Below are 16159 nucleotides of genomic sequence, written 5' to 3' on the forward strand. Positions count from 1 at the left end.
TTGTGGCTCATTCTTAGTTATCTTCCAGGTATTGGCTAAGTAACACTTCATCTGAACCATCAGTAGAATATCACTATGGCTGTACAATCCAATGGAGGCACTCTTGTGCCTTGGCTCAAATTGTATTAAACTCCATTGTGAATTGCTTTCATGGGAGTCTGTATCACTACTTTATTAAACAAATGTATAAAATTTCCCCTCTCAGCTGTGCCTTAGTGCCAGGGCATCTGGGGTCATTTGTATCTCATTTACAATTGTATCCTCAATAATGAGCATGGTGCCTAGGGCACAGGAGATGGTCAGAGGAAATGTGGTGGCCACAAGGATGAATTCCTAGTTTAGAATTCATACTTTGATTCTCTTTACAATGGGAGATGGGGGTTGGGGAACTGAACTCAAAGATAACAGCAAAGCAACAGAGTTAGACTTACATGTGAATCCAGGATCCTGCCTGTCACGGCATGGTGAGGTTGAGAAACTTACTCAATCTCTCTGGCACTGACTGCTCGATTGAGAAATGGAGACTGTGTTTTTCTCCAACATGTCTAACAAAGAAGCTAAAATGGCTCTATCCTGGCTCTCTCCATTTCTAAAGAGAGGTCTTTAGAAGTTACCTTCAAGCTCTGTTTCTCATCTGTAGAAAGGAGATGATAGTAGTTCCTATTTCTCTGTATTGGTGTGAGAATTACACAAGAAAGTGTTTATAATGAAGTAAATACCCTAGGCATTACTAAAATTGATGTCAGAAGCCTTGCTAACACTTTGCAGTGTTAGCAGTAATGATGCTTTTGTCATAGGGAAAAATTTAAGAGCTAGTAATGGAATTGTCACTCTGATTACAATGATCACCACTCTAAATGATGGGGTGGGGATAATGATGATGATGATGATGACAACTATGGTAGTGATTTGTTATTACTTCTATCTTTTCTTTCTTAACACATGACCTTTGGTGATTAAAGTAACTGTAAGTTACCCTAATTCTTTTTCATAAAAAACTTCCCAAAGTGATAGCTTTTTTGTTTCTAAAGAATTCATTTTATTATTCAGGGAACAAAACTTCTCTCAGTCTAATGGATCCTCAGATTTGGAAGCATGAATAAATACCATCCAAGCTCTCTCTAGTTTCTTATACTGTCCAGAGAAGCCATTTATTATTAACCTATAGGTCTAATTTTTAGATAATTGAAGCAAACTAAGCTGTCATTCTCTCTCTCTCCCTCTCTCTCTCTCTCTCTCTCTGTTGATTAATGTTCCTTCTCATCTTGAAGTTTCCCATGTACCAATGTATCATGAATAGAGTAAAAGATCTCTGACATATTTCTGTAAAAGCAACATCTGAGCAGCTCTACTGAGATCTGAGCAGTGTGTGTGTGTGTGTGTGTGTGTGTGTGTGTGTGTGTGTGTGTGTATGTGCAGAGAGGGGTTGGTGAGTGTGAGAGATGTGTTTCGTAAGTGCTCAAAAATGTTAATACCAAGTATTACTGGGTGATGTGGTTTCCATTTTCTACTTCATTAAGTGCTCTTATTTTTGAACTGCCCAAATAGCATCTATAGGATATTTATTTTTAAGACGCTGAATGATTAATTAATTAAACAAATTCCATTAACTATACTTACATGATGGCTTAAGACTGAAATATGTGAATAGAGTTAGAAAAATGGGAGGTGAGCCAAGGGTGTTCCATGTCGGTGAAAACACATCTTGTAGAATGATGACTTCTAGCCCTGCCCCCTCACCCCCGTGGTATGTCTCACTGAGTTCAAGCAAGGATGGTGTGGTGCTGTCAGTACATCACATCTCCACTCCACTCTGTCCATGACTTCCTCCACGACCCCCCCCCCCACAGTTTGGGTTTGTGACTGGCAATGTGCAAGTGTCTGCCCCATTACCTGAAGGTCATCTGGAAGACTTGTCCTTGGTTCACATGCTGGGTCCTGTTGTTATAACCATGTAGCATCTCTCCAAAAAGGGTGTCATTGAATTTGGAGTCCGGTTTGAGACACTTGGGACCTTCACAAACATCTGAGAGCATTAGGCAGGATTTCCCATCTGGAGCCAGCTTGTACTCCTCCACACAGCTGCATGAGAAAACACAACTAGGAGTTAGCTCCACTCTCGAATGCCCCCATTGGAGGTGACCTAAAACCATCATCTCTTTTGCTTAAAAAAAAAGGTCAGAGTTTAGGAATGGAGGCAGCTATTCTGATTGGAATTTATCTAGGGCACAGGTGTCTGGAGAAAAGCACCATTAATTGTGCAAATTGGTAAATCCAGGGAAACTCATTTGTGACATTTTGAGGTAGTCAGGGTCCGGACTGGCGTGTGCATCCACGCACAAAGCAAATTTAAAAACAGATTTCCATGAACACACAGACTTACAAAAGCATGACAGGCCAATTCACGGGGAATTATCAACTAGTTTCCCAAGTAAGAATCTATTCCCAGTGTATCTGTCAACCAAGGTTGAACACTATAGCAAATACAAGGCTGTTAGTGCCCTTGTAGCACTGAGGTGACCTTTTCAGGACCATGGACAGTGCACACAACATCTGCCAAGACTTCTGTAGAACTGTCAATGTTAGCAGCCTCTGTTGGAGCTCTTGTGACGCTCCTGACAGCCACCCTGACCCCTGTTATGCCTTAGAAGCAGGGATAGAAAAATATGTGGACCAGACAGGCAACTGAATGGGGTATGGAGGTAAGATGTGAAATCTGGAAGGAAGGGAGGGAGTGAGGGTGGAAAGTCTGGAAGGAAGGGAAGGAGGGAATAAGGAAGGAAGGGAACAAGAAACAGAGGGATGGAAGGAGAAAGGAAAAAGAAAGGAAGTAAGAAAAGAAAACAAGAAAGAAGGAAGAAAGGAAAGAAGGGAGGGAGAGAGGGAAGAAGGAGAGGATTAAAGGAGAAAGGAAGGGAAGAAGGGTGAGAAAGTGGGAGGGAGGAAAACAGGAAGGGAAAAAAAGTTATGAGACACTAGGGAAGGGATGGAGTGAAAAAAGAGAAGCAGAGGCCCCTGCACATGAATTATCAATCCAGAAACCAGAATTCTTCAAGGATCTACCTTTTCATCATTCTGTGTGAGCACAGGGAGTAGGGCACATGAACATGAATGAGTGAATAGGCTGAATAATTGGAGAGAACTCTATGAATGTCATTTTATTTCTTGGGATCTATGTAGACAGGAAAAAGTCACTTCACTTATTTATTCCCCAATTTTCTCATCTGTAAATCAGGGTAGATCTTCCCATCTTACCATAATTCACCAAGATACCATGAATCCTACCATATACTAACCACAAATACAGGCATAAAAATGTACTTAACAAAAATAGTTATAGTTGGTAGTGGCAATGGGGATGTTTCTATTCATTGAGCAAGTTCTCCCCCACTACATTTTCTAACCATGAAGAAATGTAACCTCATGATCCTTTCTGTACCCTTCGGCAAAATAAGAATCTACACACTTAGCGTATCACTGAGAGGGGGGAAGTTGGCATTCAAAGTCAGGTCTGTTTAACAGCCAAGTAGTTCTTTTTGTCTCTTGTCTCCTCTAACTTCAATGGCTTCTATTTAAACGACATGACCTAGGTTGGATTGTTAAGATTGAGACAGCAGGGAAGCAGATACTCTCCCACATGCATTTCTTGACAGGGTGGGGTGAGATCCAAGCAGGATCGATTGTAAAGAGACTCAGGAACCTGTGGGACATGGCAGAGGTTTTGTGAGGTGGTTTGGAAAGAAAATATGCCCAGGTTGCTGGAACATTTGTTCCAGCTGATGGACGCTAGAGACAGAGAACAATGAGAAGTAGAAAACAGACAAGTTCAACTGAAGACCTGACTCAAGATCACTCTAGTGAAAAGCCAGAAACTTCTCATGCATGAAGCCAAGTTGTCACTCTTTCCTTGCTCCCCTGTCAATAATGAAATGTTCTGATGCTCAGGTTTTCTTACTAACATTCACAAATTCCTCCTCAAAGAACAGAGACAAACTTCTCTGAAAGAGGACCTGTAAGTTCTTGGTAAATATCTATCCCCCCCTTTGTTTACATCTATTAAATATAAGTAACTTCACCTTAATATTATCGCTGTGCAGGTAATTTGAATACCTAGGAAAAGTGTGGATTATATGGTAAATGTTCCATAACATCTGATTTCATTCATGGATCCATGAATACTTATAGCTGCAGGTTTCCAGTACTAGGAAGAAATGGTTTAATTGCTAGATTCAGTTAAAATTCTCTCTCTCCCTTCCCCTTTCTCCATATGCTCACATGCCTATGTGCCTATGAATAAACATATTATTGTTGCAAATTAGTAGACATTAGCAAAGTCTATAGAGTAAAAAGTGGAAGGTCTTCATTCCTTACTCCATATGTCTTATCTTAGTGACAATCACTATTATCGACAATGTATTCCTCTAAGGTATGTTCCACACATTTTCATGTACTTTATACACACACATTATATAAAATATACTATATATGTATATATTAATATATAATAAACTCATTAGCATAAGTGAACTGTACATTGTTGTAATATATACACTTGCTCCTAACTTTCTTGGAGATTTTTTTCAGATAGATTTATCATTTAAAATGATCCTTTGGCATTATACAGTATAAATGCACAGTATTGCTTTTAACTGATTTTTATTGATGGGCACTTTGGCTGTTGGAGCTGTTTGTTATTGCACATAGTGTCATAATGAAGATCTTTGTACATATATCACGGTGCACATATGAGTGTGTACTCTGATGGATCCTTACAAGAGGAATTACAGGGTCAATGTTTTATGAATTTAACATTTTTGATAAATATACTGAATAGCCATCCATAGAGGCTCTACCAGTTTACCATCTCATCATTGATGAATGAGAGATGGAATCTTGATTTTTTCTACATCATTCATGATCATTATTGCCATACTATGATAGGAAAAATAATTCATTCTTCTTGGACTTGCATTTCTTTGGTTATTGGTGAAGTTCAACATCTTTTTGTGTTATAGCTATTTGTTTTTTTCCTTCCATAAATAGTTCAAATGCTTTGGCCATTTCCCTACTATGACATTTCTATTTGTCTTTTTTTCTCATTGGCTTGTTTATGCTCACATATTTTCTGTATAGCTATTTTTCCTCTTCTATACAAACTGAAATTTTCTTCCAGTCTGTGCTTGTATTGTAATTTTGCTTTTGATGTTTGATTATCTCCGCATATGGCTCTTCACTGTTTTTAATTTTTGTGAAATGTTTAGGAAGCCAAGAGGTGGTGAAAAAACAGTTTTCTGAACGTTGTTCTAGCACTGCTATAATGTTTTTCATCCTCAGATATTTAATATCAGTGGATTTTTATGTATTATAGCAGATGACTTTAAGAATCAGTTTGCTAAAGTCCATGTAAGACTCTAATGGGTAGCACCGTATTGAGTTCCAGTGGCAAAAGTGTTGAAATTGAGATAAGGTTTTACATTAAAAACCTTGAAGGCATCTGTGTTGAGAAACAGTTCCTTGCTAGGCAAGGTGAGTAACAAGGGCTGGCATTCCCCACGCTCTGTCCTTGTTCTGAATGTACTGCATGTGAACCACACGTCTTGTGGCTGGGATAATAATAACGCCTGGGATTCTCCACACTCTGTCCTTATCCTGAATGTACTGCATGTGAACGACACATCTAAGAGTTGCTTGCAGCTGTGTGTGTGTGTGAGAGAGAGAGAGAGAGAGAAAGAGAGAGAGAGACAGAGACAGACAGAGACAGAAACAAAGACAGAGACAGGAGAACGAGTATGTCCTGGGGATTGAATTCAGGGCCTGAACACTGTTTCTAAGCATTTTTTTTCCCTCTACTACTGGAGTGACTTTGGCTTTTTGGTGATGAAATGGATATAGGAGTCTCAAGGACCTTCCTGCCCAGGCTGGCTTTGAATAACAAACCTCTGATCTCAGCCTCTTGAGTAGTTAGGATTACAGATATGATTCATTGGCACCAGGCTTGGGTTACTTTTTATAACAAAGAACTCAACACCAGAAGTCAACTTGGTGGCTCAAGCCTGTAATCCTAGCTACCCTGGAGGCTGAAATCTGAAGACTGTGATTTGAAGCCAGCCACTGCAGGAAAGTCCCTAAGATTCTGATCTGTAATAAACTCTTCAGAAAAAGCCAGAAGTGGCACTGTGGCTCAACTTACAGACAGCTAGCCTTGAGCAAAGAAGCTCAAGGACGGCATCCATCCAGGCCCTGAGTTCAAGCCCCACAATGGACAAAAAAAAAAAAAAAAAAGAAAGAAAGAAGGAAAGAAAGGAAGAAATGTCAACACCTTCATGATAACAATGAAATTATTTTTAAAAATATGAAATAAAAAAGAAGTCACTCATTGTTTGATGATTTAATGAAACCTGCTTATAATCCCTTCCCGGACTTCAATGTCTTTTCAGTCACAGATATTTGCTCTCTCATCATTTATTCCAATATTATATGCCTATGTAGAATTTTCTGTGTTATGGTAGCTCATACTTGGTATTTATATTTTCTACGAAGACATTTTCCCAAGACTTTCAAATGTGTCGATATCAAAAGTTGTCTGCAGTATTCAAATGCACTTATGTGTGGTCTTCCTCTTTCCCTCTTCCTTGAACAAGCTTTTTGCATTTTATTGATGGGGAGCCTCTTGTTTTGGTTTTCCTTGTGTTTTATTCAGTTTGCAGCTGCTTTTGTTTGTATTAATTCCTTCATGATGCTTTATTTACTGTTACAATACTTTTTCTGGCTTCTGAATCAGATGCTTCTGTTGTGCTTTTTCTATTTTCAATAATTCTGGCCTCTTAATAATGCCATGAAAACCTCTGACAGTGGCTTTGCCCACATGCCACAGATTTCACACACAGGCCTCCCTCCTGCTTGTGTTCATTTCTAAAGACATGGAAATTTATGGTTGTGTTTTTTTTTCCACACCCAAGTGGTATTTAGGAAGTAAAGTTTTTTTTTTCTCAATTAGATTTCTTCTTTCCTTATTAATTTTTAGTAGTATTGGCATCTATTTGGAGGATGTTGCATGTGTAATCCCTAGTTTGGTGAATCTATTGAGATTTTATACTCCTTTATTGGCACCTTTTGCAGGTGTCAAGTTCAGATTTTGGAGCCAAGCATATCTGAGATCGAGTAGAACCTATGTTACCTACCAGCAGTATAAGCTAGATCAAGACTGTGAACTTGGCCTAGGCTTTAGAGTCATTCTTTATTAAAAGTGGATAGTTATGGTCGTCACTACAGGGCAGATGTGAGAGTCAGAGAGTACTTAGGTAAGCAGAAAATTTACATTTTTAATATAAAACACATCAGCCACTGTACGTATTGCTACTTAGGTGATTAGGAAATTCTTCCATTCATTGAAAATAAATTACACATATAACTTATAGTTGTACATGGGCAATTACTATCGATAATATATAAGTAAAATAAACATACTATGTATATGTATATGCATACATGTGTATATGCATATGCATGTATGGATATATAAACACATGTTGTATACATAAATATATGTATATAAACACATGTTTATATATACATGTAGTATATATAAGCACATACATTTTATATATGTTTATATGTAATATATTACATATAATGTGTACATCTTAAACTTGCATTCAAGATCTTGCAGCTGAGGAGAATTCTTTTGTATATATGACCTGATTTGCTCATTATAACCTGTAAGAGGTTCCCTCGATATCTGCATCCTAGCCTGGTGCTGGTGGCTCACACCCGTAATCCTAGTTACTTAGGAGGCGGAGCTCTAGGATCGTGGTTCATACCCAGCCTTGGCAGGCAAGTCTGTGAGACACTTTTCTCCAATTAACCACCAGAAAACCAGAAATGGTGCTGTGGTTCAAAGTGACAGAGCTCTAGCCTCGAGCAAAAGAGCTCAGGGACAGTGCGTAGGCCCCGAATTCAAGGCCCACAACTGACCAATATACATCTATATCTATATCTATACCTAATCTTAATCCTCAAAGCCTGTTATTATGGTTTAGGTAAACATCATCCACCAAAAAGGTCCATGTGTTAAAGGCATAGGAAGTAGTGGGAACTTTAAGGGGTGAATCTTGGTGTAAGGAAGTTGGATCACTGCAGGTGTTCCCTTGAAGTGGGACATTGAGACCCTTCTTCTTTCTCTATTTGCCCATTGGCCATCATGTTCTGAGCCATCTCCACTTATCACATTTCATGATTTTGTACCATGTGGCACAAAGCAAGAAGACCAAGAGACCAATCCCTGAAAACGCTGAAATCAACAAGAGACAAAACCAGTCTTTTTCCTAGTAAGTGGCTTTATCTCAGGTATTTTCTTAAAGCAAAGGGAAGCTAACTAACATCTTTGTGTACATAGTATCTGTCATGGCAAAACAGACTTTCTGAGCTGATTAAATGAAGAATCTTGAGATGGAAAGGTTATCATGGATTATCTGGGAGGGCCCAGTGCAATCTTAAGAGTACTTATCAGAAGGGTATAGGAGAGGGCTGGGAATGTGGCCTAGTGGTACTTGCCTAGTATACATGAAGCCTTGGGTTTGATTCCTCAGCACCGCATATATGGAAAAAGCCAGAAGTGGCACTGTGGCTCAAGTGGTAGAGTGCTAGCCTTGAGCAAAAAGAAGCCAGAGACAGTGCTCAGGCCTGGAGTTCAGTTCCCAGGACTGGCAAAAAAGAAAAAAAAAAAAAAGAAGGGTGTAGGAGAATCAGGGAGTGAAGAATTGTCTCTAGCTGTTGAAACAGTCAAGGAAACAGGTCTTCTCCTACAGTCTCCTAGATGAGTGGAATTCTGACCACTGAACTCTAAGATAGCACATCCATGCTATGTTAAACCACCACGCTTGGGAGGAGTTCATTAAAGAAGCAAAAAGAAGTACACAACCTTCAGATTGCAAGGAGGGAAAGTTATGGCAGAAAACCAGAAAACAAAAGTTCAGAGAGGGCAAGTGGATAGTCAACTGTGCTATGAACTCAATCCAAAAATTCATACATCGAAGTGTATCTGAGCATGGGTGAATGTGAGTACATATGCAAGACTTTAACCATACTGGAACTGTAGGATCATGTTGATTTTCTTTTGCTACAGGGTAGAAAAGGATTATAGTCTGGCATGAAAGGAAGGAGGGAGAGAAAAATGACGTGGGGTATGCTCAGGTATGACCCTTAAGGACATGGGGGAAATAAACAGGGATTTATAAAGGCAAATCATCCTTTGAGTTTTGAATTATGAGCACTTCTGTCCCCCAAGGCACTTTGGGGCACAGGAAGATTTAAGGGAAGGTTTGTTTAGCTGTTGGTTTCTTTTGTAAATTTTATTTTTGTATGATACCATATCATTATCCAGCTCCTTTAGAACATTCTGTCGTCTGGGAGACTTTTTTTTTTCTCTTACAGAAATTCTAAAGAGTGTAGGCTCAGAGGAAACCAGCCAAGATCTGCATGAAATTATATTTATACATGTGCCAAAAATGCAAAACATAAAATAAGCACAAAGACATAAACTGGGCGTTTTAGCTAAAGGCAACAAATGTGTTACCCTTAACACAACCATCACACCCTAGGGGATACCCAGACTAGATGAGACCAGAGAGACTACTCTGGAAAACATTCCATGTGTTTAGCCAGGAGCATGTTTTAGTTAATCCTTACAGTAATGAGATAGATATTGTCATTCTGACATTGCCCTTCAGGACATCTGGGTTGACTAACTAAGGTCACATAAGCTCTAGAGAAAAAGCTAGCACCTTACAACGGCTATTTTCCTCCAAATCCTGGGCATTGACTCTGCAGGACTAGTTACTTTGTCTAATCTGTATCTTTTGCAAAGCAGTAAACTGGGACCTACAAGGGGGAAAAAGGCAGATTACTGAATTACAAAATTTTTATTTAGTCATATATTGCTATTCATTCATTCCTCAGTGGTTTACGAAGCCACTAATATTATTTATTGAAATACATGCACTAGGCATTATTGTTTGAAGAAAAATGGAATCAAATCCTTTAAAAACTAAGAATATAGAACAGTTAAGGAAGAGGTCAAGGAATTACTACAGGATGGACTAGGACCAATGTGGGGATACACTACCTTTTCTCACCATGGCAACAGAAGAGGGGGCTCCTTTTCAGGGAACAAGCCCATCTGGAGGTCATCAGGGTCAGGGCCCGGACCAGAAGCCAAAGACCTCCATCTGTCGCATGAACCGCACTAAAAAATGGCATAGGTGACTGCCCAGTGAAGGCTCCCTCAGGGCCTTCCCAACACCGACCAAAACCAAAGATCTGTAAAGCTGCTCTCTCTCTGGTTTTGGTCTGTAGGTGTCACTCAAGGAAAAAGTTGAGAATTTCCAAAAAAGCTATTTAGGAGGTAATGTGCTGAATGCTGTTATTCAGAAGAGATGGAAGGAAAATAAAATAGAAAGGAATCCAGGTTCCAGGAGAAACTCTGGTCTAAATTACATTTCATATTGCTCTACCCTGAGACCTCCAACAATAATAATTTGATAAAGAGCCAACATATTAGTGAATACTAACTAAGAAAAGAGAGGGGAAACCATTGAGAATAAAGTACTCTTGATATATGGATGATATGTCTCCACTGCAGGACTTTTCAGAGCTGTTACTGGTTCCAGGTGCGCTGAGAAATGCAGGAGATGACTGTATAGTTTAGGCTCTCTCACATGGTCTTCATCAATGATCTTTCTTCTTTTTTTTTTTTTTTTTGGCCAGTCCTGGACCTTGAACTCAGGGCCTGAGCACTGTCCCTGGCTTCCTTTTGCTCAAGGCTAGCACTCTGCCACTTGAGCCATAGCGCCACTTCTGGCCATTTTCTGTATATGTGGTGCTGGGGAATTGAACCCAGGGCCTCATGTATACGAGGCAAGCTCTCTTGCCACTAGGCCATATCCCAAGCCCTCTTCTTCTTTTTTTTTTTTAATCCTTGAGAATTTTCAGACCTAATGTTCTACAGAGCCCACTGGAAAACAGCCAAATGAATGGATATAGTTCCCTAAATTTCTGGGCATATTTATTATATCTGAGTTTGGGCCAATGTTTAAATAGTGGAGAGTACAAGGTTATAATGTTTGAGAAGAAAATGGCACACACGGACTCAGGTGTAGCTTAGTGGTAAAGCATTCGCCTAGTATATGTATGTGGTCTTGGGTTCAAGTCTCAGCACTGCAAAGAAATCCACCAAGACAAAGTGTACAATGACTACACCAAATGACATGCAACATGCATCCTTCAATATAGTCAGAGAGGAGAGAATTCAGGCCACACTTTAAAAGATGGAAAATTCCACAAAACACATGTCTGAGTGCTTGCTTGCCCCTAATTACTGACAGTTAAAATCAGATCTCGGGGCTCCAATCTTAATTCAGAGCAGACTTCAGCCTTTACTGAAGCCTTTTCAGTTAACTGGGGATATCAAAAGTATTTCTCTCCTCTGCCTTCTAATGTCACATAAAAATAACAGAGAATTCTAGGTGCTCATGGCTCTTTAACCCTACATACTTAGGTGGCTGAGATGTGAGAATTGGAGTCTGAAACCAGCCTGGGAAGACCAATTCAGTGGACTCTTCTCTTAGACTCTTCTCTTAATTGGAGAGACAAAAAATGCCAGAAATGGAGGTATGGCTCAAGTGATAGAATGTCAGCTTTGAGTGAAAAAGCAAAGTGAAAATAGAAGGCCTGGGGTCAAGCCCACGCATTGTAACAAACAAACAAACAAAACCCAGAAAAGCTAATAAGGAGTATTTGGGGCTAGACATATTTTTTTAGTCCATATCTTTAAAAAGAAAGCATTTTCCTTGAAACTGGGACTGAGAAATACTTGGGATATTCAAGCACTCATCCCAATTTTATTTCCTCACTGGCTCTGAGATGCTGTGGGGGATGGGGGGGAGGAATCACGTTTTCTTCTGTAAATGTCCTGAGAAATAGTGAAATTCCAAAAATGCTGGTGAAATTTCTCACTCCCTTTCATAGAAATAGGTGGGAAAATCTCTCCTAGCAAATAATGTCAGGGAAAAGTGTATACTTTCCTGAAAGCCAAACCAGAAACCACAACTTTTTCTCAAGCAAGAATGCTTCCATTATCCATATTATTTTGCTTTGTTTTCTATTTGCTTTGGTTGCTAAGAAGCTCAAAGTTAGTATTATCTCAAGTAACTCTCATTTTAGACTTCTGAAACCATTTCTTTCTTTTCCCTTTTACTCCTTTCACATGATTCTGATCAGTCCTATCTTTCTTTTTTTTTTTTTTTTTGGCCAGTCCTAGGCCGTGAACTCAGGGCCTGAGCACTGTCCCTGGCTTCCTTTTTGCTCAAGGCTAGCACTCTGCCACTTGAGCCACAGCGCCACTTCTGGCCATTTTCTGTATATGTGGTGCTGAGGAATCGAACCCAGGGCCTCATGTATATGAGGCAAGCACTTGCCACTAGGCCATATTCCCAGCCCCAGTCCTATCTTTCTATTAGCAGCTTTTAAAAAAATGCGTTGGATTTATATGGATAAAATTAAGGTCTGTTGGAAGTACACACAGTAGACACTGTAAACACACCCACACAAATGAAACTGACAAACTTCGTTGCTAGGTTACTTGCCAGGGTCTTCCCAGAAGGCAATGCTTCCTCACTTATAAGAGTCAACTCAAAATGTTTCAGCTTAGCAGTTGATGACCTTCTCAACCTATCTTGAATTGACCTTCCATTTGCTACACGGGTGCCTGAGCTTTGCCAACATCAATCAGAACCAAGTGAGGCTCAGCCAACCTGCTCTCAGTATCCTTTTTGAACCTAGCGGGGGGCTGGGGAGGGCCAAAGCAATGCATCATTGCAATCTTAACATCTCTCAAAAGACTATGCCTAAGGAAGGTACAGGAAGCCATAGTGGGATGAATCATTTAATTGGACCCTTATGATTTTGAAGAAGTATTTGGGTAGAGAACTAGGAAACAACAGTCAGCTGTGTGGATCGAAGACTAAGATTCAGTGCCTGCCCATGAGCGACTCTATTGTGACAGGCAGGAAATCAGGCGAGTCAATCAATGATGGAGCTACTAGGGAGAAGTACTGGAAGGTACGCGGAGCACACCCAGAGAAAGGATGCTTCACCCAATTTGTGGGAACTTAGCTTGGTGAGGAGCTGAGAATCCATGCAGCTAGCCAGAGAGAGGTCCAGGCTGCAGGAGACGCCAACATTTTATAGGATTAATGAGAATTAGAAGCAAAAATATCAGCACCTTCCAGCCCTGTAAGAGGGACCAATGGGTAGCAATGGAAAACAAAACAAAAGAAAGAAAACAGACAATGGACAAGTCCTTCCTAGATATGCCCAAAGTCCATTCAATAACAATTGAGCCAATTTTTAAAGGGTTTTCATTTCAAAGCACTCCTTTTCCTACATTCACCCCACTACCCTTACCACGAACTCCTCCCACATACTCTGATCCCTAAAAATACTGGAATTTTCTCATGTTTGTCTTTGAGACACCTAACCAAGCCCTTCATTTCCCACCATGGTGTACTTCCTCCCTAATGGACTCCTGGCTTCTTTGCCACTTGATGTGTGTGTGTGTGTGTGTGTGTGTGTGTGTGTGTGTGTGTGTGTGTGTGCATGTGTTTAGTTCTTTGCTGGAAACTTCAAGAAAGTGAAATCTTAGCCTCTGTGATCACTCACTGGTAACAGGACGAGAGAAGTAGTTGGAAATCTGCATGTAGAACAACTTCCTTAGCCAGGTGAGTTGATGAATTTCAGGTAACAGTTGCTAACTGAGCACTTACTATGTGCCAGGCACTGTCCTATGTGCTAGAGATAGAGTAGACATAAAACTCAGTAACTGAATAATTGAATGAGATGACTATGCCTATTAGACTATTATTACTAAGGTTTATGGAGAGCTCTATTAAGTATGCCAGTCCCTCTGCATGCATAATTTTACAAGTCGTGCAACAATCACTTCTGATTCTACATTAAAGGACAGAGGCTCAGAAAAATTGAATCGTTTGTTGAAGATGACATAACTAGATGTGTCCAAAGCTCTCAAGTTCTCTCTTGTTTGGGGCCAAAGGCACACAATGAAAGTTTGAATCCTTATAACCCCCACTTACCAGCTGGGAGACCTCAGACACTGTGCTTGGTAAAATGGGAGTCATGATAATATCTCTTCTGTAGAATTGTTATGAGAATTAAGTGACCTATGTGCAGGAAGTTTTAGAACAGTCATAGCATGTAGGAAATACCAAATAAATTGTCAGCTGCTATTCTGTGTGTGTGTGTGTGTGTGTGTGTGTGTGTGTGTGTGTGTGTGTGTATGCCAGTCCTGGGGCTTGAACTCAGGGCCTGAGCACTGTCCCTGAGCTTTCTTGCTCAAGGCTAGTGTTCTATAACTTGAGATATAGCTCCACTTCTGGATCTTTTTTGAGTAGTTTATTGGAGATAGGCGTCTCATAGACTTTCCTGCCTGGGCTGGCTTCAAACCAGTATACTCAGATCTCAGCCTCTTGAGTAGCTAGAATTATAGGAGTGACCCAGTAGCTCCCAGTCTCAGCAGCTGCTCTTAACCTGCCTAAAACATGTATTCAATGTGTTCCTAATCACGAAATATGTAATAAGAGCTTTGTGTGGGCAAGTCTCCTTGTGCAGAGGTTTGTTTTGTTTTCCTTGCTTAATTCAATAGCACCCACCTCTCTTTGACTACCTCTCCACAAGCCTCTGCTAATTGCCTTCATTGTTTGTAGTGCAGGCAACAAGTGTGGGTAGGGCCTCATTGGCATCTTCAATAGACAATTTCCAAAGCTTGTTGAAACTACAGTTGATTGGGGGAGACCTGGTTTTACTTCCATTTTTTGTACTGTTTACCAACACTGGATGAGCTTGAACAACTCACCACACACTCTGGCCCAATCTTACTTAGCACTTTCATAGACTTTCATTCTAGAACAAGTGACCAGGTCCTATCTCCCAGACCCAGAAACCAAAATGTCAAGCGCATCACATCCTTGAGTAAGTTGATTGGCAAATGTCCTTCATTTCAGTTTATGTGCTAACTCCCTGCACGATACTGTTTGAAATAAAATTAAATACGAATGTTAAGTAATAACATAAAAAAGGCCATTCAGGCCTCATACCAATCAGACAAGAGCCTATAACCATGTTACAGATGAGGAAACTGAGGCAGTGATCTACGATGATTAGTAAGTTGCTCATAGTCATACAACAAGGAGGCAATGAGCTCACTGTGTGTTCTGTGACCTTGAACATGTTACTTAACCATCCTGAAGCAATAGATGGAAAGTTCTTTGCTCTCTCCACAGCCATCATTACATTGACATAGCTAAATGTTCATACTTTATATTGAGGATACTGAAGGTCATGGGAGGCCCGCTTGATGCGTAAGAGAGAGAGAGAGACAGAGAGAGAGACAGAGAGAGAGACAGAGAGAGACAGAGAGAGACAGAGAGAGAGAGACAGAGAGAGAGAGAGAGAGAGAGAGAGAGAGAGAGAGAGAAGGCATGGAGATTCAAATCCCCGAGGTCCTCTATTGTGAGCTTTGGATCAAAGTCAGTGATAGTTTCCCATGTCAAAAACCCATGTTGTTGCAGCTGCTTGCTGCTACTGTTGTTATTTTCCACAGAAAACAATCCTCAAGCTCACAGCGAGGAAAAGAGCCTTGGTGATATAAGAACCATACAGAACAGCTGATTCCGTATGCAAGTCTACAGATCCTAGTCCATACATAATTTACTCAACACTGCCCTGCAGTCACTTAAGCTGAGGAGAGACCGTCATAAATTCAGGTCTGCATACACTAATTTATTTCTTATTTATTTTACTGATACATAGCAAGGGTCTCCAGTGAGCTGCTCTAACACCGGCTAGAAGGAACCCATAGCTCCAAACAGAACTGGGACAAGAAAAGAAACCTGGAAATATGCTGTGAACTCTGGAAACAGGAACCATGCAAGTTGCATTTTCTTTTGCAAATTGGTTTAAATCTATGCAGACTCTTACCTTCTTTATTTTTGTGATACATGGGGATGTAAGGTAGCTAATCTCTTATTCTGCTTTTCATGGTAATGAGAGCATCAGGGCATACTTCTCATATGTGCACAGGATCATT

The 16159-nt window shown here is 40.2% G+C and overlaps 1 protein-coding gene across 4 annotated transcripts in view; it reads right to left on the bottom strand.

The window, feature by feature from the left end:
- Positions 1-16159, bottom strand: part of Astn2 (astrotactin 2) — an 861877-nt gene that overhangs the window by 302958 nt on the left and 542760 nt on the right. For 3 of the 4 annotated variants that reach the window (XM_048340549.1, XM_048340540.1, XM_048340532.1), the window contains one exon: positions 1894-2082. In XM_048340549.1, the coding sequence (XP_048196506.1) occupies positions 1894-2082 (189 nt within the window). Of the gene's footprint in view, positions 1-1893; positions 2083-16159 lie in introns of those variants that run through there. The other variant, XM_048340558.1, reaches the window with a different exon arrangement.

This window comes from Perognathus longimembris, chromosome 1 (assembly GCF_023159225.1).
Source record: "Perognathus longimembris pacificus isolate PPM17 chromosome 1, ASM2315922v1, whole genome shotgun sequence".
Lineage (NCBI taxonomy): Eukaryota > Metazoa > Chordata > Mammalia > Rodentia > Heteromyidae > Perognathus > Perognathus longimembris.